Source organism: Melanotaenia boesemani, chromosome 16 (assembly GCF_017639745.1).
Source record: "Melanotaenia boesemani isolate fMelBoe1 chromosome 16, fMelBoe1.pri, whole genome shotgun sequence".
Lineage (NCBI taxonomy): Eukaryota > Metazoa > Chordata > Actinopteri > Atheriniformes > Melanotaeniidae > Melanotaenia > Melanotaenia boesemani.
In genome coordinates, this window is record NC_055697.1 from 15,728,198 (window position 1) to 15,745,863 (window position 17,666).

Below are 17,666 nucleotides of genomic sequence, written 5' to 3' on the forward strand. Positions count from 1 at the left end.
AAACAGTAAGTGCCTTTCTCAAAGCAATTCGTACAAACAGCAAAACAACATGGATTACCTGCAAAAGACAGTCTCCTGCTCAAAATTCTTAGTTTATCTCTCAAAAGTAAATATCTGTGTCAGTGAACATGCCAGTGCCATTAGAATGACAAGCCCTTGTGTCATTGTGTACAAATACAGTCAAATTTCTTATTCATGTCAATATAACAGTGTGTTATGGCGGGATATTCTGATGTAAACTATGGCTAAAGTTTTGCTGACAATTATTGTAAATGGTAAGTTACATCTTTGTGTATGTGGGAGATTGATTGCAAGAGACTGGACAAGATTCACATTTAAGCTTTATTGTTTGCACTGTAATTTGTTGACACACCATGTCACTGAGATTAAGACAGGAAAAGACAGCATTGCATAGCACACACACAAAAAAAAAATAGAAATGTGAACATGGGGCAATTAGGGAAAATTGTACATGCAGTGCTGTAGGAATTTCAATGTAGTCTTCAGCATCTCCTGATGTTCTTCTCACAAATTTTCATTCACATTACAATGAACATCTTCTTTTGCGATGCAGCGAGAAAAAATCTTTGTGTCTCATCCACCATGAAGCCACCCCAAAAAAACTAGGATGGAAATGTATAGAAAAATGCTTGAAGGATGTGAAGACTAACTAATGCCTAAATGCTGTTGGGGAGTGAGACTGTCCACAGAGACCTATTATAATACATTTTGATCAACATGACAATTGATAATGTAGGAAACGGCAAAGAATTGTACATAATCATTTGCATGAATGTCCCAAAGCATTTGCAACTTGATCAAAGAAAAATAAACTGATTTTTATGTGGATGAGTGACACAATGATGTGAAGACTGAATAGGTAGTTTTGAGAATTTTAATTCAGATCTGAGAAATGTACTAAAGCGATTAAGAAAAACTGTAAATAAAACAACCAGCCAAAACCTGGGATAATAATTTAAGCTTGTATATAGCACCATCTAGTGACCAAATTATGACATTATTAATTTAGGAAACACTCCCTTTCAGCTGCCAGGGAGTTTCCCAATTTTTTTTTTTTTTTTTTTGGAGGGGGGTTAAAAAAATCAGACAGTAAAAAGACTTCAAACTCACAGACCAATATTTTGTTAGCTGGTTAGGGTGTAGACTGATAGGGAAATCCCCCTCATCAGGAACCCTTTCTACAACGTGTTTAGACGCGCATGCGCAAAATAATTCCAGCCTGTTAACGGTGTACTTTCACTTTGCCCAATGACGCTTTGGTGACTCGCTGTAGCTTTTCGTGCAAAGCTACCACATAAACAGAACATACAGTTTAGCTTTAAAGTCATAGTTACTGGATGAAGGTACACTTTCGCTGGACTAAACTTTTCAGACAAACGAAACGTTAACAATATGGTTAGCTAACCGAGAAACAACTATGTTCTGACATTCACGTTCGCCAAGTACCATCTGTTGACTCTGACCTCCACGACAGGTGAGTGGATAATGTTGTCATTTTAAATGTTACCTCTTGTTTATATTTTGTTGGACACAGCTGAACTGCCAAGCCCTCTTTGAGTTATTTGACTTCAAATAACATTATATTGTTAATCTTAAAGCAACAAATGACTGAAATAGCCAGTTAGCCATGGTAGGAGGAAAACAAAAAACAAAACAAAACAAACAAAAAACAACAGTAAATGCAGTTATAATGTTGTAATGTACACCATTTTTAAATGGGTGTCTGCAATGTTTTAACTAAAATAATCAAATGACAAGCATCTACAAAAGGTAAAAAATTATTCTAAACTAGAGATTATGCTGTCATAAATAGAATAGCATTACAATATAATGTTAACAGTCACACCTCATGGAGCATGATACAGATAGGGTACAGGCATAAACAAATAGATAAAAAGGAAAGAAATCTTGAAGTCCAGAACTATCAGGACAGAACTAAAAGTTGATTTCTTTTTCTGAGATCTTAGCAGAGTGCAGTTCTCAATCATGGAGCGGCCTGGCCTCAAACAGAACCAGCTGTGTGGCTCTTGGGAGTTTAAGGAAAGACTTGGTATGGGAGGCTTTGGGCATGTCTACCTGTACCAACACCTTGTAAGTCGTGTCACACATTAAGTGCATCCTGGAAAGTGTAATCTCAAAGCCCAGATGTATCTTGCTTTGTTTTACTTTTTTTTGTATTCGGAGCAGGAGACAGGAGCAAAGATTGCTTTGAAACTTTGCCGCTTGGAGCTCAATCACAAGAACAAAGACCGGTGGAGCAGAGAGATTCAGATCATGAAGAAGTGAGTATCTATGTCTATTTTTTTCTTTTATGATACAATATTCTTTGCACAAGTTTAATTTTAAATTTAGTTTTTATGAGACCATTGTGATACGTTTGGTTTTCACAGGCTGAACCATGTAAATATTGTTCAGGCCAGAGAAGTTCCAGCAGAGCTCAGCTCCATTGCTTTAAACGATCTACCACTGCTGGCTATGGAGTACTGCTCAAGAGGAGACCTACGCAAGGTACCAAATAAGTACTTTAGAAATACCTCAATTGTCTTTCTTCTAAGTTCTTGCACATAACTGAGAAGTTGTTCCAGGTGCTGAATAAACCAGAAAATTGTTGTGGGCTAAAGGAAAGTGAAATCCTCTCATTGCTCAGTGACATTGGTAAAATTTTTATCATATTTAACATCAATCACTTTAATCACATTTTGATGCATAATCTACATGCATTTTGTTTTTCCACAAATAAAGGTTCTGGTATTCAGTATCTCCATGAAAATAAGATCATTCACCGAGACCTAAAGCCAGAGAACATAGTTCTGCAAGAGATTGATGGGAAGGTGAGTAAATAACCCTTCACACATATCTGTAGCCTGCATAATCTAGAATTTCCTTTATATGGTATATTATGTGTTATGTTTTCCATTGTTTTTCTGTTATTATGGACATATTTTTTTTCCCTCAGCTTGTCCATAAAATCATAGACCTGGGTTATGCAAAAGATCTGGATCAGGGCAGTCTCTGCACATCCTTTGTTGGAACACTTCAGTATCTGGTGAGTTAGTGATGCATGTATTATAAATTCTATAGTAATCAGTAGTTGTTTTCAGTAAATGTCAACAGTCGTGCCCTCTTATTATAAATCTTTCTGTGCAACTGGCAGGCTCCAGAGCTGTTTGAGAGTATACCCTACACTCTGACTGTGGACTACTGGAGCTTTGGGACCGTCATCTTTGAATGCACATGTGGCTTTCGGCCTTTTCTGCACCACATGCAACCTGTACAGTGGTGAGCCAAAATGTGTCTCATCTGTTTGCAGATGAACCCGTTTGTTGCAGCAGTTCCAGTTTTGGTAGAAGTCAATCTGAAAGTCACAGTAGGTTTACTTTTGCAGAAAGGAATTTACAATAATGTTCTGCCCCTAAATTTAACTGCATAGCAGTTAATGTAGAAGTGCAGCAAAATATGTGCTGAATCCAATTTAATCACATCATTGTCATGTAGCAAACCTGCTAGATAGATCATTTTATTTATCCCTTTCGAGAAATTCAGTTGCCTAGTAGCTCATCCATACACACATCCACAAATAAAAATATTCAAAATTAAAAATGTACATTAAACTAAGGCTGTCCGAATGTGCACCCTGCTCTCTACATAGTGCTCTATATACAGGCCACGCCATTTTGTAGGGGTGTCCGAATGTCCAGAGAGGAAAAAGTAGGGCACTCAAAATTACCCACAATCATTTTGAAAAGTAGTGTGCATCAATGGTCACTAGACGGGTCAATATAGACCATAATGCGTTGCAGGCAGAAGCTCAACATGGCGCAAGGAGGTGAAAAAACATTTTTTATTGAATATATATGCAACAAAGAATAAAATACAACATAAGGAATAAAAATAAAAATATTTACACACAACTTTGGATTGGATTTGGAATGACATCTTGACGTGGTGACGGCTGGTAGTCGCATGGTTTGCAGCTAGGAAAAAATAAGCAGCTTCGTGTCCGAATCACCAAAAGAAGGAGTGCACTTTGTAGTGTGCTATATAGTGCAGCCCTATTTAGTGAACGAGGGGTTAGGGAGTAGGGTGGACATTCGGACACAGCCAATGTAAAATCACATTAAATACAATCAACGATCACTTGTTTAACAGCTTAAAAACAATGAAAAAGGAAGATGCTGTAAGAACCCACAATTAGTAAAAGACCATCATTGTGATAAATAAATACTGTTGTTAATAAAATAAAAATAAAATGACCATAACCAGGTGTTCCTGGATGTTATTAATATCTGGATGTCTTCAGTATTATTAAAAATGTAAAAAAAAAAAAAAAAAAAAAAAAAAAGAAATGTTTATATGAACCTTTTCATCAGAAGGCCTTTTTTTCTGCCTCCTGTCTGCAATAGCATACCAGAAATACATTAAACATATTTTTCACAACTACAATGACTATATGTATAATCGTGGCCTCAAAAGAAAGTCAAGACAGGTGAGATCAGTCTCAGAATCAAAATGTGTGTTACTGTGTCAGACCTTATTCAACTGGAACACAGTAGAAAATATAGATGGTTATCTCTGCCTGGAAGAAAACACATTACTTTCAGTGAAAACCAGAGAATAGTAGTCCAATTCATCTAGAAATTAGTAAAGTAATGTCTTTTTAGTAACTGTGTAAAAGTAGAAGCTAAAAACGTGAATCTGAGAGGTTTTGCAGATGTTTGATTAGTGCTGTTACACAGGTAAATAAATTGATAACATATTTTGTTTTTGATTAGCTCCCCCTCTATTCATCATCAGTCAGGAGAATTGGGGGATAGCCCCCTAAATTGACCTTAGAAACACCATGATGATCCAGAAAGAAGTGAACCCCAAGAGTATACCATAGGAAGGGTGAATTCTTCATTATAAAAGGTCCTTAATCTGTATGTAAACTACTGTGACCTTCATGATTCACTTCAAACAAACATAGCAGAACACACTAGCTGTGTTTTTTTTGTCCAAGGTAACCTTAGATTTAGTGTCTCAAATCCTACATGGCTCATTAAATCGCAGAACAAACGTTCCTTCTGGCTAAAGTTCAGGCTTGTACACTTCACCAACACTCCGCTGAGATTTTAAATGAGCCACATCTGCTGTGTACATTGTTTCTCTTTTGACAGGCAACCCGATGGCCAAGTTAAAGTATTTGCATCCAGGTCTTGTGAAAACTTATAGCCAAAAACACTTATCAGTTTAGTCTTCACCACCTTGATGTTACCCACAGCTCCGGTGCCAATAACAGACATAGCATTAACAGATTTCTTTTGCTGTGAAGTGGCAACAGGCATCCTTGGCCTGATAGCAGCATTCCCTTTAGCGGGTTGTCGGTCTTTTCTCAAAACTTGACTCCATGTTGGCTAAGAGACTGGTCCCACAGGATTATCTGTTGTCAGGTTTAGAGCAGAGGGTCCCACAGCAACCCTCACACAACAATCCAAACTCAAAAACTCCGCTGTTGGAGCCCCATGTACCGTTTTGCCCAGATCAGTGGCTTCCTCTGTCACCAGCGTCCCCTCCAGAATGGCACCACACTTTGAAACAGTGGATAGTTCCCAAACACACCCTTTGCGATTAAGCTCCACTGTGATAAACTAAAATTCTTCACTTACATCAGACTGAAGCTGCATCGCTTGTTTTAACAGGCAGACCTCAACGTGCAATTGTTCAGTCTTCCCCAGTAGACTGGAACATAAAGATAACTGGTGGCAGATCATCTAGATAACGAGAAATAAATCTTAGAATATCCTCCCTGCATTCAGTCATTAATGTGAGGCAACTTTTTAAATGATCAACTTTCTTTTTTGGGTCTTTGTGAGATATGTGCCGCTGCGTGGTTCACAAAGATCAAACAACACTTTCTTGAGGCCTCAGTCCATTCAGAATTAAAAGTGTTTGCAGCCAAACAAACAATCTCATCTGGACTCATTGTCTTAATTTTCACAGCAAGAAAATTAAGCAACTCATCCTCCACAATTATCTTGCCATCAGCAGTTTTGTAGATTTTATCCAAGACCGTTGGACATCACTAGTAACAGATGAACCCAGGTCACGTAGTGCCCTGGCTGCGCAGCTGCCCGCCATGTTACACACTTCCTTTAATACAGAAATCTGTATATAACATACAAAAATTCATGTATCACATTTCATTTTTTTTTATATAATGGGGATGACAAAATATCCATGTATGAAATTAGGAGTCACTACAGATTGTTTCAGAACATTTAGTCGATTTGGTTGTTGGATGTATGTTCTTTATTTGGCTTCATTTTTTCCTTCTTTTGTAGGACAAGCAAAGTCAAAAACAAAGGTCTTAAAGACATCATGGCAGTCGAAGACATGAATGGAGAGGTTCGCTTCTCTTCGCATCTGCCATACCCCAACAATCTCAGCAGGTGGAGACAAAGAAAAATTTGTACATACAATCATGGTTATCCCATTCTTAGTAACTAGTATCCAACCTGTGTGTTTGTGTGTGTTCATAGGCCACTGTTGGAGCCAGTTGAGTCTCTTCTTCAGATGTTGCTACTTTGGGAACCTTCAATGCGAGGTGGAGGACTGGATCCTGAAACAAATAAGCCATACTGCTACACCATTATGCAGAATGTTCTTAGCATGAAGGTTAGTCATGTGAACCTTGCTTTGGACTTATTTATACTACTATACAGAATATCTTTATATTGAAATATATGGAAGTGAACAAATCAAACCTTTCAACTAATTTATTTGTCTAGATTATTCATGTGTTGGACATGACCTCAGCCCAGCTGCACTCAGTGGTTTTGGGTGCTGAGGAGAGTTTACACTCCCTGCAGCTTCGTCTGGAAGCAGAAACTCAGGCACACATCTCCCCACTGAGTCAAGAGCTGCTTCTGGAGACGGGAATCTCCCTGGACCCGCGCAGAGCACCCGCACAGTGTCTGCCAGATGGTTTGGTATGTGACATACACACACAAACATAAGCCAGAAAATCTAATGTCAAACAGGTGCAGACCTACAGTAGTTACACATGCAGCAGATGATAACGATAACCACTGTGTTTTATATTTGGATATTTTTTGGTGTTTAAAATATTGGGTCATCCTGGATTACAGTCAACCATTATTTCTGGTTAAATAAATTTTCCCTTTTATTAAAACTTATAATTTGCTTCACTATTCACATTTGACTAATAGAGTTAATTAATGTTTTCAGTATTTAGTATTTTTTAGTAAAACAAACAAAAAACAAAAATAGGGATGCATCAATGCCACATTTTTTCAAACTGAGTACTTTGAGTACTTGCTGATACCAAGTACCAATATGAGTACTAATAAATCGCTTAACATTTCACTGGTAAGGAGTGTGGACCAGAATGTCGGATGAGACGACTGAGTGGTTAATTGTGTAATATATCAAATTTGAGTTGGGTCGATAACGATATTAGCATCAGAAATACACTCTGATCCGGCCAAAAGTAAGCGAATTGGGATTGGCGAGTATTTTTGTCCAAACAGCATCTGATAACACAGAAACGGAATCATAATTCTTTTTTTCCCGCCCAACCCAACCACACACAGACACAGGAAGTTATGCAATTTTGCGTGACAATTGTTTTGAGTTTGTAGACTGAAAAGCAGCTGCACATAAGTCACTGTTGTGGTAACATTTCACATTAGCATTATGTTAGCAATTTGGTGTCATTACTCATCAGAAAATCCCCCTAGCACAAGAGTGACATGCCTAATATGCAGGGCTGAACTTTCCAGAGGCAACGTGAATGCTGCCAAATTTAACACCAGTGACTTTCTACAGCATCTGGATTGTCATCATGTAAAAGAGCACGAGGAGTTTGTTGCCTTAAAGGGAAAAGAGCAACAAACTGCAGCAATAATAAACACCGGCAAATGTTTTTAAAAAATGTGAGGAATTCACAAAGGAAAGCCAGAAAACCACCACAATAACAAACTTGTGGAATAGGGTAGTCGAACTTTGCATTGTGGTTTACTGCAGCGTACTGACTGCATCGGTCTGTTGTGTTGAAGAAGGAGCTGAGCTGAAAGGCAAAGCTTTCGATTTACCGATCAATCCATGTTTCTACCCTCATCTATACTCATGAACTGTGGGTCATGACCGAAAGAAAGTGATCATGAATGCAGGTGGCCAAAATGAGTTTCCTCCACAAGGTGGCTGGGCTCTCCCTAAGAGATAGGGTGAGAAGCCCAGTCATCCAGAAAGGGCTCAGAGTAGAATCGCTGCTCCTCCACATCGAGAGGAGCCAGATAAGATGGCTCGGGCATCTGGCTAGGATGCCTCCTGGACACCTCCTTGGAGAGGTTTTCTGGGCATGTCCCACCAAGAGGAGGCCTTGGTGAAGACCCAGAACATGCTGGAGGGACTATGTCTCTTAGCTGGCCAGAGAACGCCCTAGGGATTCCCCCAGGGGAGCTTGAAGAAGTGGCTGGGGATGTCTGGGCTTCTCTGCTTAGCATTTCACCCTCAGATAAGCAGTGGAAAATGTATGGATGGTAAATAAAGCAGGTTAAATGTGGTTTTTTGTGTGGTTTTCATACTATATGATTGACTGAGAATTGCTTGCATCCACTTGCTCTTTGAATAATCTGGTAATAATTCTTAAGGGAAATCTAAACCTTAAACCCTTTTCACATAAGTTACACCTTATTAGCAAAAAAAGAAAGAAAGAAAGAACGAAAAAAAATGTCATCATTGTTAACCTGCTGCTGTTCTTCTTCTGTATTTCACACATGCCAAACCAATGTGGTTCAGCTCTGTTATTAACAAAGATCCATCCAGACTCAGCTGAGTGACAACACCACTGTTGGTTCTATTTTTTAGTTGTGCAAACCTAGCTTTATGTATGTAATGATACACATGAAACTCTCACACAGCATTGGCACATCAGTCCTAATTAAAAGGCATGTGTGAAAAGGTCTTCTGTGTTGACTTGCACACAGGTTTTTGTTTTTATTATCGTGTGAACACATCTAATACAGAGTATTCACTTTTTTTTTTTTAGCATGGATGGGACAGCTTCATAGTCTTCCTCTTTGATAAGAGCCTTACCAGGTACTCTGGACCACTTACTGCAAGACCTTTGCCAGACAGTGTCAACTTTATAGGTGAGACATCTAACTCTATATTGAGCTTTGAAAGCTATGTTTTAAGCATTACTTTTCTATTTCTCCTTCTGTCATCAATTTATAGTTTTTCTTTTGGCCATAACATAAAAAGCTTACTTTAAACTTTGAAAATAAGACATTTTTGTTAACACATACATAACCTGTGGGGCGCAGTGGTGTCTTGGGAACTGGCAACTTGCACTTGGACTGATCAGAAACAACGATGAGACACCATACAGAAAAGAGGTCCAGATGATAGCAACCATATCAACCTTAACAACCAAAAAAAAAAAAAAAAAAAATCATAATTGATTTCAGAAAGATGAGGATCACACAGGAGTCAGACCTGAGCACCAATGGGTGCGGAGGTGTTGGGTGTCATAGACTTAAAATCCTTCAGACTATACATCTCAGAGGACCTGAGCTGGACTGTGAACAGCACCTACATGATCAAAAAAGCTCAGCAGTGTTGCTGAAGAAGAAGAGGAATGCTGAAGAGGAACAAACTCCCTCCACCTCTGATTGAAAACTTCCACTGCTGCACATTAGAGAGTGTCCTAACTTACAGATGCACATTGTGGCACCCGGTGTTGTGCAAGTTCATGCTTCTCATAAACTAGTTAAAAGTTCAGTTTATTCAGTTACAAATTAATATTTCCTTTTTATAGTTTTGTTTTAATTGTGAACTAGTTCAAAGTTTAGTTTATTTCACTTGTTTTGAGTTAGAACTGAGAACGAATGACTGAACTTGAGAAACCTGTAACTAACCAACTAACCTGTTGCTGGGAAGCTGAAGGCTGCAGGCAGTGTGATGTGGGTTGTTTGGAGCTGTTGTCAGGGGGTCTTGCCCTTTCCTAATGGCTTTTTTTTTCTTAATGGTGAGGATTTGCAGATATACTCTCAAACTGGATGAAGGCTTCAATTCCATGTCTCTTCAAACTTCCACACTTTAATAAGATCTACTCAAGCCAAATCCTCTGACAGACCTGATAGATCTGGAGCGACCCCACCCATTCAGGACACTGTTCACTACCTCCCTTCTGACAGACTCAGTCATGAAAACCTTTCCAACAGACTCAAACACAAGTTCTTCCCCATGGTTATGAATATACTACCGCAGGAAACATGAATCCTTGATCCTGATGACCTGTGGGAACTGGTTAATTGATAACAAACCAATAGATCCTGAATTTATTCTGGCCCTAAACCGTTCAGTGTTTTGTAAACTAACAACAGGATTCTGAAGTCAGTGTAGCCAGGAAGTCAGTGTAAAAATCTGAGGATTGAAGTCATACGATCCACTTTCTTGGTCTTAGTGAAGGCACCATGTGCAATAATACTGCTGTCATGACAGCTCTTTTGCATTGTATAATTCTGTACACTTTTTAACTTGCAAATGTACTTTTATCATCACATAGTGAATTGAATATTTATTTATTTATATACACATGACTGCTGTAACACATAGTTCTCTGTATATATGTACATTTGATATGTAGCTCCTGCTGGAGATTGCTGCTAAATCCCACTGTACACTGGCAGTAAAGCTAGTGAATCTTGAACATAACCATAAATGCTAAAAGTGCATATGCAGGTTTTAGAGCAACATATTCTCCCAAGAGTGCAGGTGCTGCACTGGCTTATCTGTAGTAAAGACCTTTCACCCACTGAAAACAGTTGAAGTATTATGAAACACAATTTAGGACAAAGAATACCCAACACTCCTGAACAGCTAGAAAACATCAAATAAAATAGTAGAGATTCCTGTTTTAAATGTTCAACACCTGGTTTCTTCTGTGCCATACGTTTATGGACTGTTATTAAAACTAGCGTGGATGCTACAGAGTGGTAAAAATGGCCCTGTTGCAAATTTTTTAGTCCAGTTGCTGCTTTTAATTCAAGATGAGTTAATATTTTTCAATAAATAGTAAAATGGTTCACTTCAAACACTTAATCTGTGCTCTATGTTCTATTTTTAACTAAATATTGGTTTATGAGATTTGCAAATCATTTTCTGATTTTTATTTACATTTTATACACCATCTCAGCATTTTTTAATTAGGGTATTAAAAAAATCCACATTTGTCTCTGAAGTTGATTTATAGGACATACTTCTAGTGCAGCATCTAAATAATGTGGCATATTGTCTGTGTTGTTGTCAGTCAGGGAGACAAAGACACAACTCCCCCTGTCTGCTCTTAGAAAAGTGTGGGGTGAAGCAGTCAGTTACATATGCGGACTGAAAGAGGATTATCTTCGCCTGTACCGGGGGCACAGGGCTGCCATGTAAGTGCAGTAACACTCACATAATGCATTAGCCTACACAATAAAGGCTTTCTTAGCAAGTGCTTGTGTATCTGTTGTATCTGTGCAGGCGGAGTTTGCTGCGTTACAACACCAACTTAGCATGCTACAGGAACAGGCTTTTCTCCCAGTCACAGCAGCTCCAAGCCAAACTGGCTTTCTTTAAGACCAGCATCCAGTATGATCTCGAGCAATACACCAAGCAGAGGAGCAGTGGTGTCTGTGAGTGCATGTTAATGTTCCGATATGATGTTCTGATATACAATACTACTTCAGTTGGTAGTATTGAAGTCCCAAATGAACTTTCTGCTGTTGTGTGTTTAAAGCGTCAGAAAAAATGCTGAAGACATGGGAAGAAAATGAAGAGAAGGCTGAGGGGTTTACAAAGGTAGGAAATTTGTAAAATAAAGGGCAATTCATTTAAAGTTATTTAAAAACAGTATGATAAGAGTTTTTCTTGCCGTAGGTTGCTAATGTGGGTTTTTTGGATGAAGAGATAGTGGCTCTACATTCTGAAATAGTGGAGCTGCAGAGAAGCCTGTTTGCCAGGAAACAAGGGGATGTGATGGAACAGCTGTAAGTAGCTCTAAGAAACTGTTCATGTACTGAAACTGTACTACTTCCCAATTTTTAATTCTGCCTTAAAACAACTCTAGATAAAGTTAAGAATACATTTTTTATGATAAGATTTATGTCAACCCATTTTTTAAGTAGGGCTGTCACGAATATAAACAAATCACCAAAAAACTGAAAGCAGAATGGATGTCTGGATTGACAGCGTTAAGCAGTGGCCAATAGTCACTGATGAAGGTATTTTATCTGTCAATCTTATTTTGTTTTTCGTGTTGGTTAGGCATTAATTAGGACAATAACCAGAATCGAGAAAGGAGAAAATAGGTCAAAAGTCCACTCGAGATTCTTCCTAATCTCAGTACTGTAATACATTACTGTACTAGCTAGATTGTTTACCTGTAGTCAATCGCTGCACACCAATGATCCTAATAAATCAGATTTATTGTTGTAAATGCAGTAGCAGTGTGGGACAGTTATGAGCAACTCTGTATGCACTTGCCTGCAGCAGTGAAACGGTGCTTGCCTGTGTGTATTACTCTTGAGCATAGATCAGTGGTAACGCCAATTTCATTGCTGTCTTCTGAAAACAACAAAATTATTTCTATGAACCGCAAGAAGAATAAAATTACCAGCGTGTCTGATTTAAGGGTCCAACGTCAACATTATCACCCCTCATCCGAAGTGTAACAGCAGAATTTCTCCATGTCTCAGCCCAGCATGAAGTACAACTTGGTCAGGTTTTGTAAATTAGACATTAGACATCTGTGTGTGCAGTTTCCTCATTCAAAATCAAAACCACAAATTTACCTTTAGCATTAAAAGCAGGTGATTATCCTGGAGCAATGAAACGTATCCGATGTACTTCCTTCTTTCTCTGCAACTATTTATGTCATGCTTTATAGGCTGTTGAGCCGTCCTCCACAATGACACCTTGGTCATTTTTTCTTCCATAGCCAAAAACAAAAATCAGATAAGGGTGACTTGTTTGGAGGAAATAGCTCCTCCTCTGCTGTACTGTTTCACTGAGGCCTACTCTTAAGCAACTCGCACGTAACCACAACTAAGCAACAAGCAGCAACATGTAGATGTGGTGTAGAATTAGGTAATTGTATATCCATAAATTTAAGTGTAACCATAATGTAAATATACTCTTCTGTATCCTCTTCCTCTTCTTTTCAGTGAAACAAAGGCTATTGAGCTCTACAAGCAACTGAAGGCTAAATGCAAAAGTTGGTACAAACATTTCATAAATAAATCAGTAGAAACAGCTAACAGTGGATCTTGCTGCTTTTTTTTTCTTTGTTTATTTTGGGTGTAATATATGATTAATTTAAAACAACCCACTGTAAAGTTTCAGTTTGACAAGATATTCAGCATTGCTTTTATTAAAGAATAGGATGCCTAAGCGATTGCATATTATGTTTATATACCTCTGGATGATCCTAGAAGTTTTACGTTTTTGCAGGTCCCGATCCTCCACATGGCTACAGTGATAGTTCAGAAATGGTCAGGACCATACTTCAGACAGTTCAAAACCAGGACAGAGTACTAAAAGATATGTACACTCACTTAAGGTAATTTGTCAAATATAATACGCTGTCAAGCATTTAAAGTTAAGCCCAACTGAGGTCTCATTTTACAGCTCCCTTATGCATTAATTAGAATTTCTGCCATCGTTTTCTTTTTCTACAGTACCATCCTGGTCTGCAAGCGACGCATTGTGGATTTGTTCCCTAAGTTGGAAAGGGCGGTAGAGAATATAAAAACTGCAGAGGCAGCAGTGATGCAAATGCAAATGAAGAGACAGAAAGAGTTCTGGTACCTTCTCAAGATTGTTTCTGTAAGTAGCGCTAAAAAACTTTTATTAGGAGCTTGAAGCTCTGCAACGTCAAATCTAGCTGTAAGGTAATTTTTTAGCTAATACATTGTAGTTTTGTCTTTAGGCCCAGAACAATTCTCCATCACCGTCACTTATTCAACAACCTGCTGACAGGTAAAATCTGCTGAATACATAATTCACATACCTACCTTAGTTTCACAGAACAGAAGAGTATCTTACATTTGCTTCATAAAAAAAAAAACAAGGGTGGGGGGGGGTTTCCACTAACACATCATGTCATTGTTATATGCATTTAACTGATAAATAAATATACTGTTTAGAAGAGCTATTGTATGATGCTGTCATACTATTGTATGATGAATATCTCAATATTTAGGCAATAAATGTCTATTTATGCTCAGAGCAGAAGATGCATTACTGCTGCCAAATGGTAGCTGTGTCCCAACTCAGGGTCTACACACTTTGAAGTGTAGGTTTGTCGGCTACATACGGTACATCACAGCGGCACCCCAAACACTGTCCCATTTGGAAGGCGCCTCTGAATCCACCCTACAAACCCGCACTCTGTTTGACCTGTAGCAAAGGCTACTGGTGGTAGATCTCTTTTCTCCCAGAATTCATTTTGCACAAGATGACGCCGAATGAACAACAAGAGTAGGGTTAGGAAGAGTAGGTTTTTTGTTTACCTCACTTTAGTAGAAATATGATAAACTAAATGTATAAAAAGACAAACATGTTTATTAAACAGTGGCATTACAGTCATGTAAAATAATTGATATCCATGGATTTTAAGGGGTTAAAGGGGTAGTGCACCCTTAAATGTGTTTTTTGAGCTGTCAACAACAGACTATAATTTAATTGTGATGAAAACCACCTATAGTGTTTATAACATTTGTAATTTTAAAATTTCTTTAAAAAACATGATTTTGTGAGATAAAAATGGCTCATAACGCCCCCTAGGGGGTAAAACCAAGTTTGTTTTGTTTTTTTTTTTGTTTGTTTTTTTTTTTTTTTTTAACCCAGTCCTGTCCAGCATGCTGACATACAGAACTGTGGTCTGTGTGCCATTTTTTGCTTGACAGATTTGCTCTACCAAGGGAGACATGATATATACATGGCTGCCCTTAATATTTTTATTATTTTTTATTGTAATCTTATTTTCTTTAGTTTTTATATGTCAGTACCGAACCTGACAGAGAGATAGAGGAAGAGTGAATAAAAAGAAAAAAAGGGGGAGAGAAAAGGACAGGATTAAAATGTGTAAATAACAGTTGTCTAGGCTGCCTAAAACACACCTAAAATATATATATATATATATATATATATAAACTACCACAGTACTACATGATACATAAAGAAAAAAAAGATGATGATATGAAAAAGTACAGTAGTCATCAAACGTACTTGCAGAGAAACGTACCAACACACAAACATCAGCAACATCTAGTCAGAAGCAGATGGAGAGACGAGCACGTTTGTGAGCTTACATGTTTGTGAGCGGCAATGCAACAAGGAAGAAATGTGTGCCTGCAAGGGGGTCGTGATCACGCCACACCCCAAAGCATCAGTGGGGGACGGGGGGAGCCCGAGGCCCTAAAGGCCCAGCAGGTCCACAGAGCGCCAAGCCCAGGACAGCCAAAGCAGACAGAGCAGCGGCCCACTCTGACCAGAGCAGAGGGGCTCCCAGACTGGAGTCCCCCGGCGCGACGGGGCAGGGGCACTGGGCAGCACAGGGCGATGGTGAGCAGGCCCAGCGGCCGCCGCCGCACGGGCCGCACGGAGGGCAGGCACCCCACAGGCCCAAGGGCCACCCATTCCCCCCGCCCAGGAACCCGACAGGGCCCGACCTCCCCAGGCAAAATCACCGCCGGCCATGCCAACCCAACACCAAGGCTAGGCACCCCAGGGACAAGAACATGTCCACAGGAAAATTTTAGAAATCTTACAGTCCCCTCCCTCTAGATGCAAATGGGCGGGTCTTCGTCTTACAGACATAGAAAACCACACCCACCAACATATATGCACAGATGTGAACTTATATGGTGTAGATTTGTTAGTTTTGTTAGAAAAAATAGAAGTATGAAATATTCCTGCAATGGGACGGATTTGTGCTTTTGAGGGGTGTAGTTACATTTTGATAAAGAGTGTCTACTGGCTGTTAAAAAAAAAAAAAAAAAAAAAAAAGAGCCTCAAAATAGCCTTATTATTGTTATTATTTTTTTTTTTATTCTATGTTTTATGTTATTCAGTTAAGAAGAAGTAAGATAAAACCAATTTTGGTCGATGTTAAAGTTCACTAAAGTGTCATTGATATGCAAAACTTAAGGATTTCAGAGGTATTAGTGATTCAAACATTATTTAGCAATAATTATTCATTCATTCATTCATTATCTTTACCGCTTAGTCCATTACGGGTAGTGGGTATGCTGGAGCCTATCCCAGCGTTTTAACAGGTGAGAGGTCGGGTACACCCTGGACAGGTCACCAGTCAATCGCAGGGCCAAATAGTTAATTATGTCAATATAACAGTAAATTAATATAATCTTATTGTACAATTATACTGAAATTAATTCAATTTAATATAATTAGCCTGCACAGACTTCATAGGAAACTCCACAGCCTACGTAGTCTGCTTACTCCAAAGTGTGTAGAACCTGAATCGGGGCACAGCTGGTATTACAATGTTTGACACGGACATCTTTATCTACGTACATAAGGGAGCATAAATGGGCTTTAACTCACTATGTCGTTCTACAAACTCAGGAGCATCTAACAGGACTCATCTGACTTGCAAATAACTTGAAGACATGCAGCCATTTCAGTCTTTTTGTCTCTCTTTTTTAGTCAAACAGTTAATCAACTACTAGATGAAAACCAACATTACATGAGTCAGCTCACTTCCTTGCTGCAAGATGCCACCCAGGAGATGGAGCATAGTGTTATGGTATGGTATACTGGCACAAGTCCACAGAAGCTACACTGAACATAAGCAAATCCCTGAAATAACTCCTTATACACAAATACACTTATTTATTGGAGCCTTTTGATAATGTAATTTAGCTCTGTAACTATTTATCAGTCACTTTCCCATGGGTGTAGTTGTGTTCACTTTTTCCTTTGTAAAACTATAGCTAGTATTTCCTCAAGTGTGCACGTTTATCTGTTTGAAATCACAGAAAATTGATACCAAGAGAATTATGTTTAGTAGTTCAGTATAAAACACACACTCTCTCTCTCTCTCTCTCTAGGATCAGGACTGGAGTTGGACTCAGTTTGGTGGAGTAAAAGTTGAGTCTCAGAAGCTATAAAGACTTAACTAAGGATTTGTACTGTAAGAAGTGCCTTGTCAGAGCTACACTATCCAAATTGTGATACTTTGTGCAGTATGTAATGCTGTAAGACGTTATGAAACATGATTTATTAAGCTATGCATGTTTTAATATAAACATATTCACTGAATGTTAAGAGGTTTTGCCAGCAGTGGCATCAATGTATTTATTATTCTAGTAATATTGATAAGAGTAAAAAAACTGCTGCTGAGAAATGAGGAAACAAGGAATGCAAATAAATTTTTATAAATATATAGATTATATACTCTTGCCTCTAATTCGTTTCTTCTTTTTTTTCTTCTTTTTTTTGTCTTCTTTCTTTTCCATTGCAAAACTAGTGGAAATAGCTAGTTTTAATTAGTTACAATAGTTGTATACAGATAGCAGATGAAAGAGCTTCTCAATTTCAAAATTTATGTGAAGAAATAATCTAAAATGATAAACTCA

General features: G+C 38.4%; 1 protein-coding gene across 2 annotated transcripts; it reads left to right on the forward strand.

Moving 5' to 3' along the window:
- The first annotated feature begins 1,247 nt into the window (after positions 1–1,247).
- LOC121655924 (inhibitor of nuclear factor kappa-B kinase subunit alpha-like) lies at positions 1,248–17,482 on the forward strand. Of its 2 annotated transcripts, none has more exons than XM_042010851.1 (22): positions 1,248–1,495; positions 1,989–2,112; positions 2,209–2,303; positions 2,412–2,529; positions 2,607–2,676; positions 2,764–2,852; positions 2,978–3,067; positions 3,176–3,300; positions 6,342–6,449; positions 6,540–6,675; positions 6,789–6,989; positions 9,071–9,173; positions 11,336–11,459; positions 11,548–11,699; positions 11,804–11,865; positions 11,944–12,053; positions 13,230–13,279; positions 13,516–13,624; positions 13,743–13,890; positions 13,994–14,043; positions 16,735–16,834; positions 17,139–17,482. In XM_042010851.1, the coding sequence occupies exons 2-22, from the start codon at positions 2,008–2,010 to the stop codon at positions 17,196–17,198; spliced, it is 2,205 nt and encodes a 734-aa protein (XP_041866785.1). In that variant the 5' UTR covers positions 1,248–1,495; positions 1,989–2,007; the 3' UTR covers positions 17,199–17,482. The 2 variants fall into 2 exon arrangements, with proteins under 2 accessions (XP_041866785.1, XP_041866786.1); XM_042010852.1 differs by having other exon boundaries at positions 1,992–2,112.
- Positions 17,483–17,666: the final 184 nt, after the last annotated feature.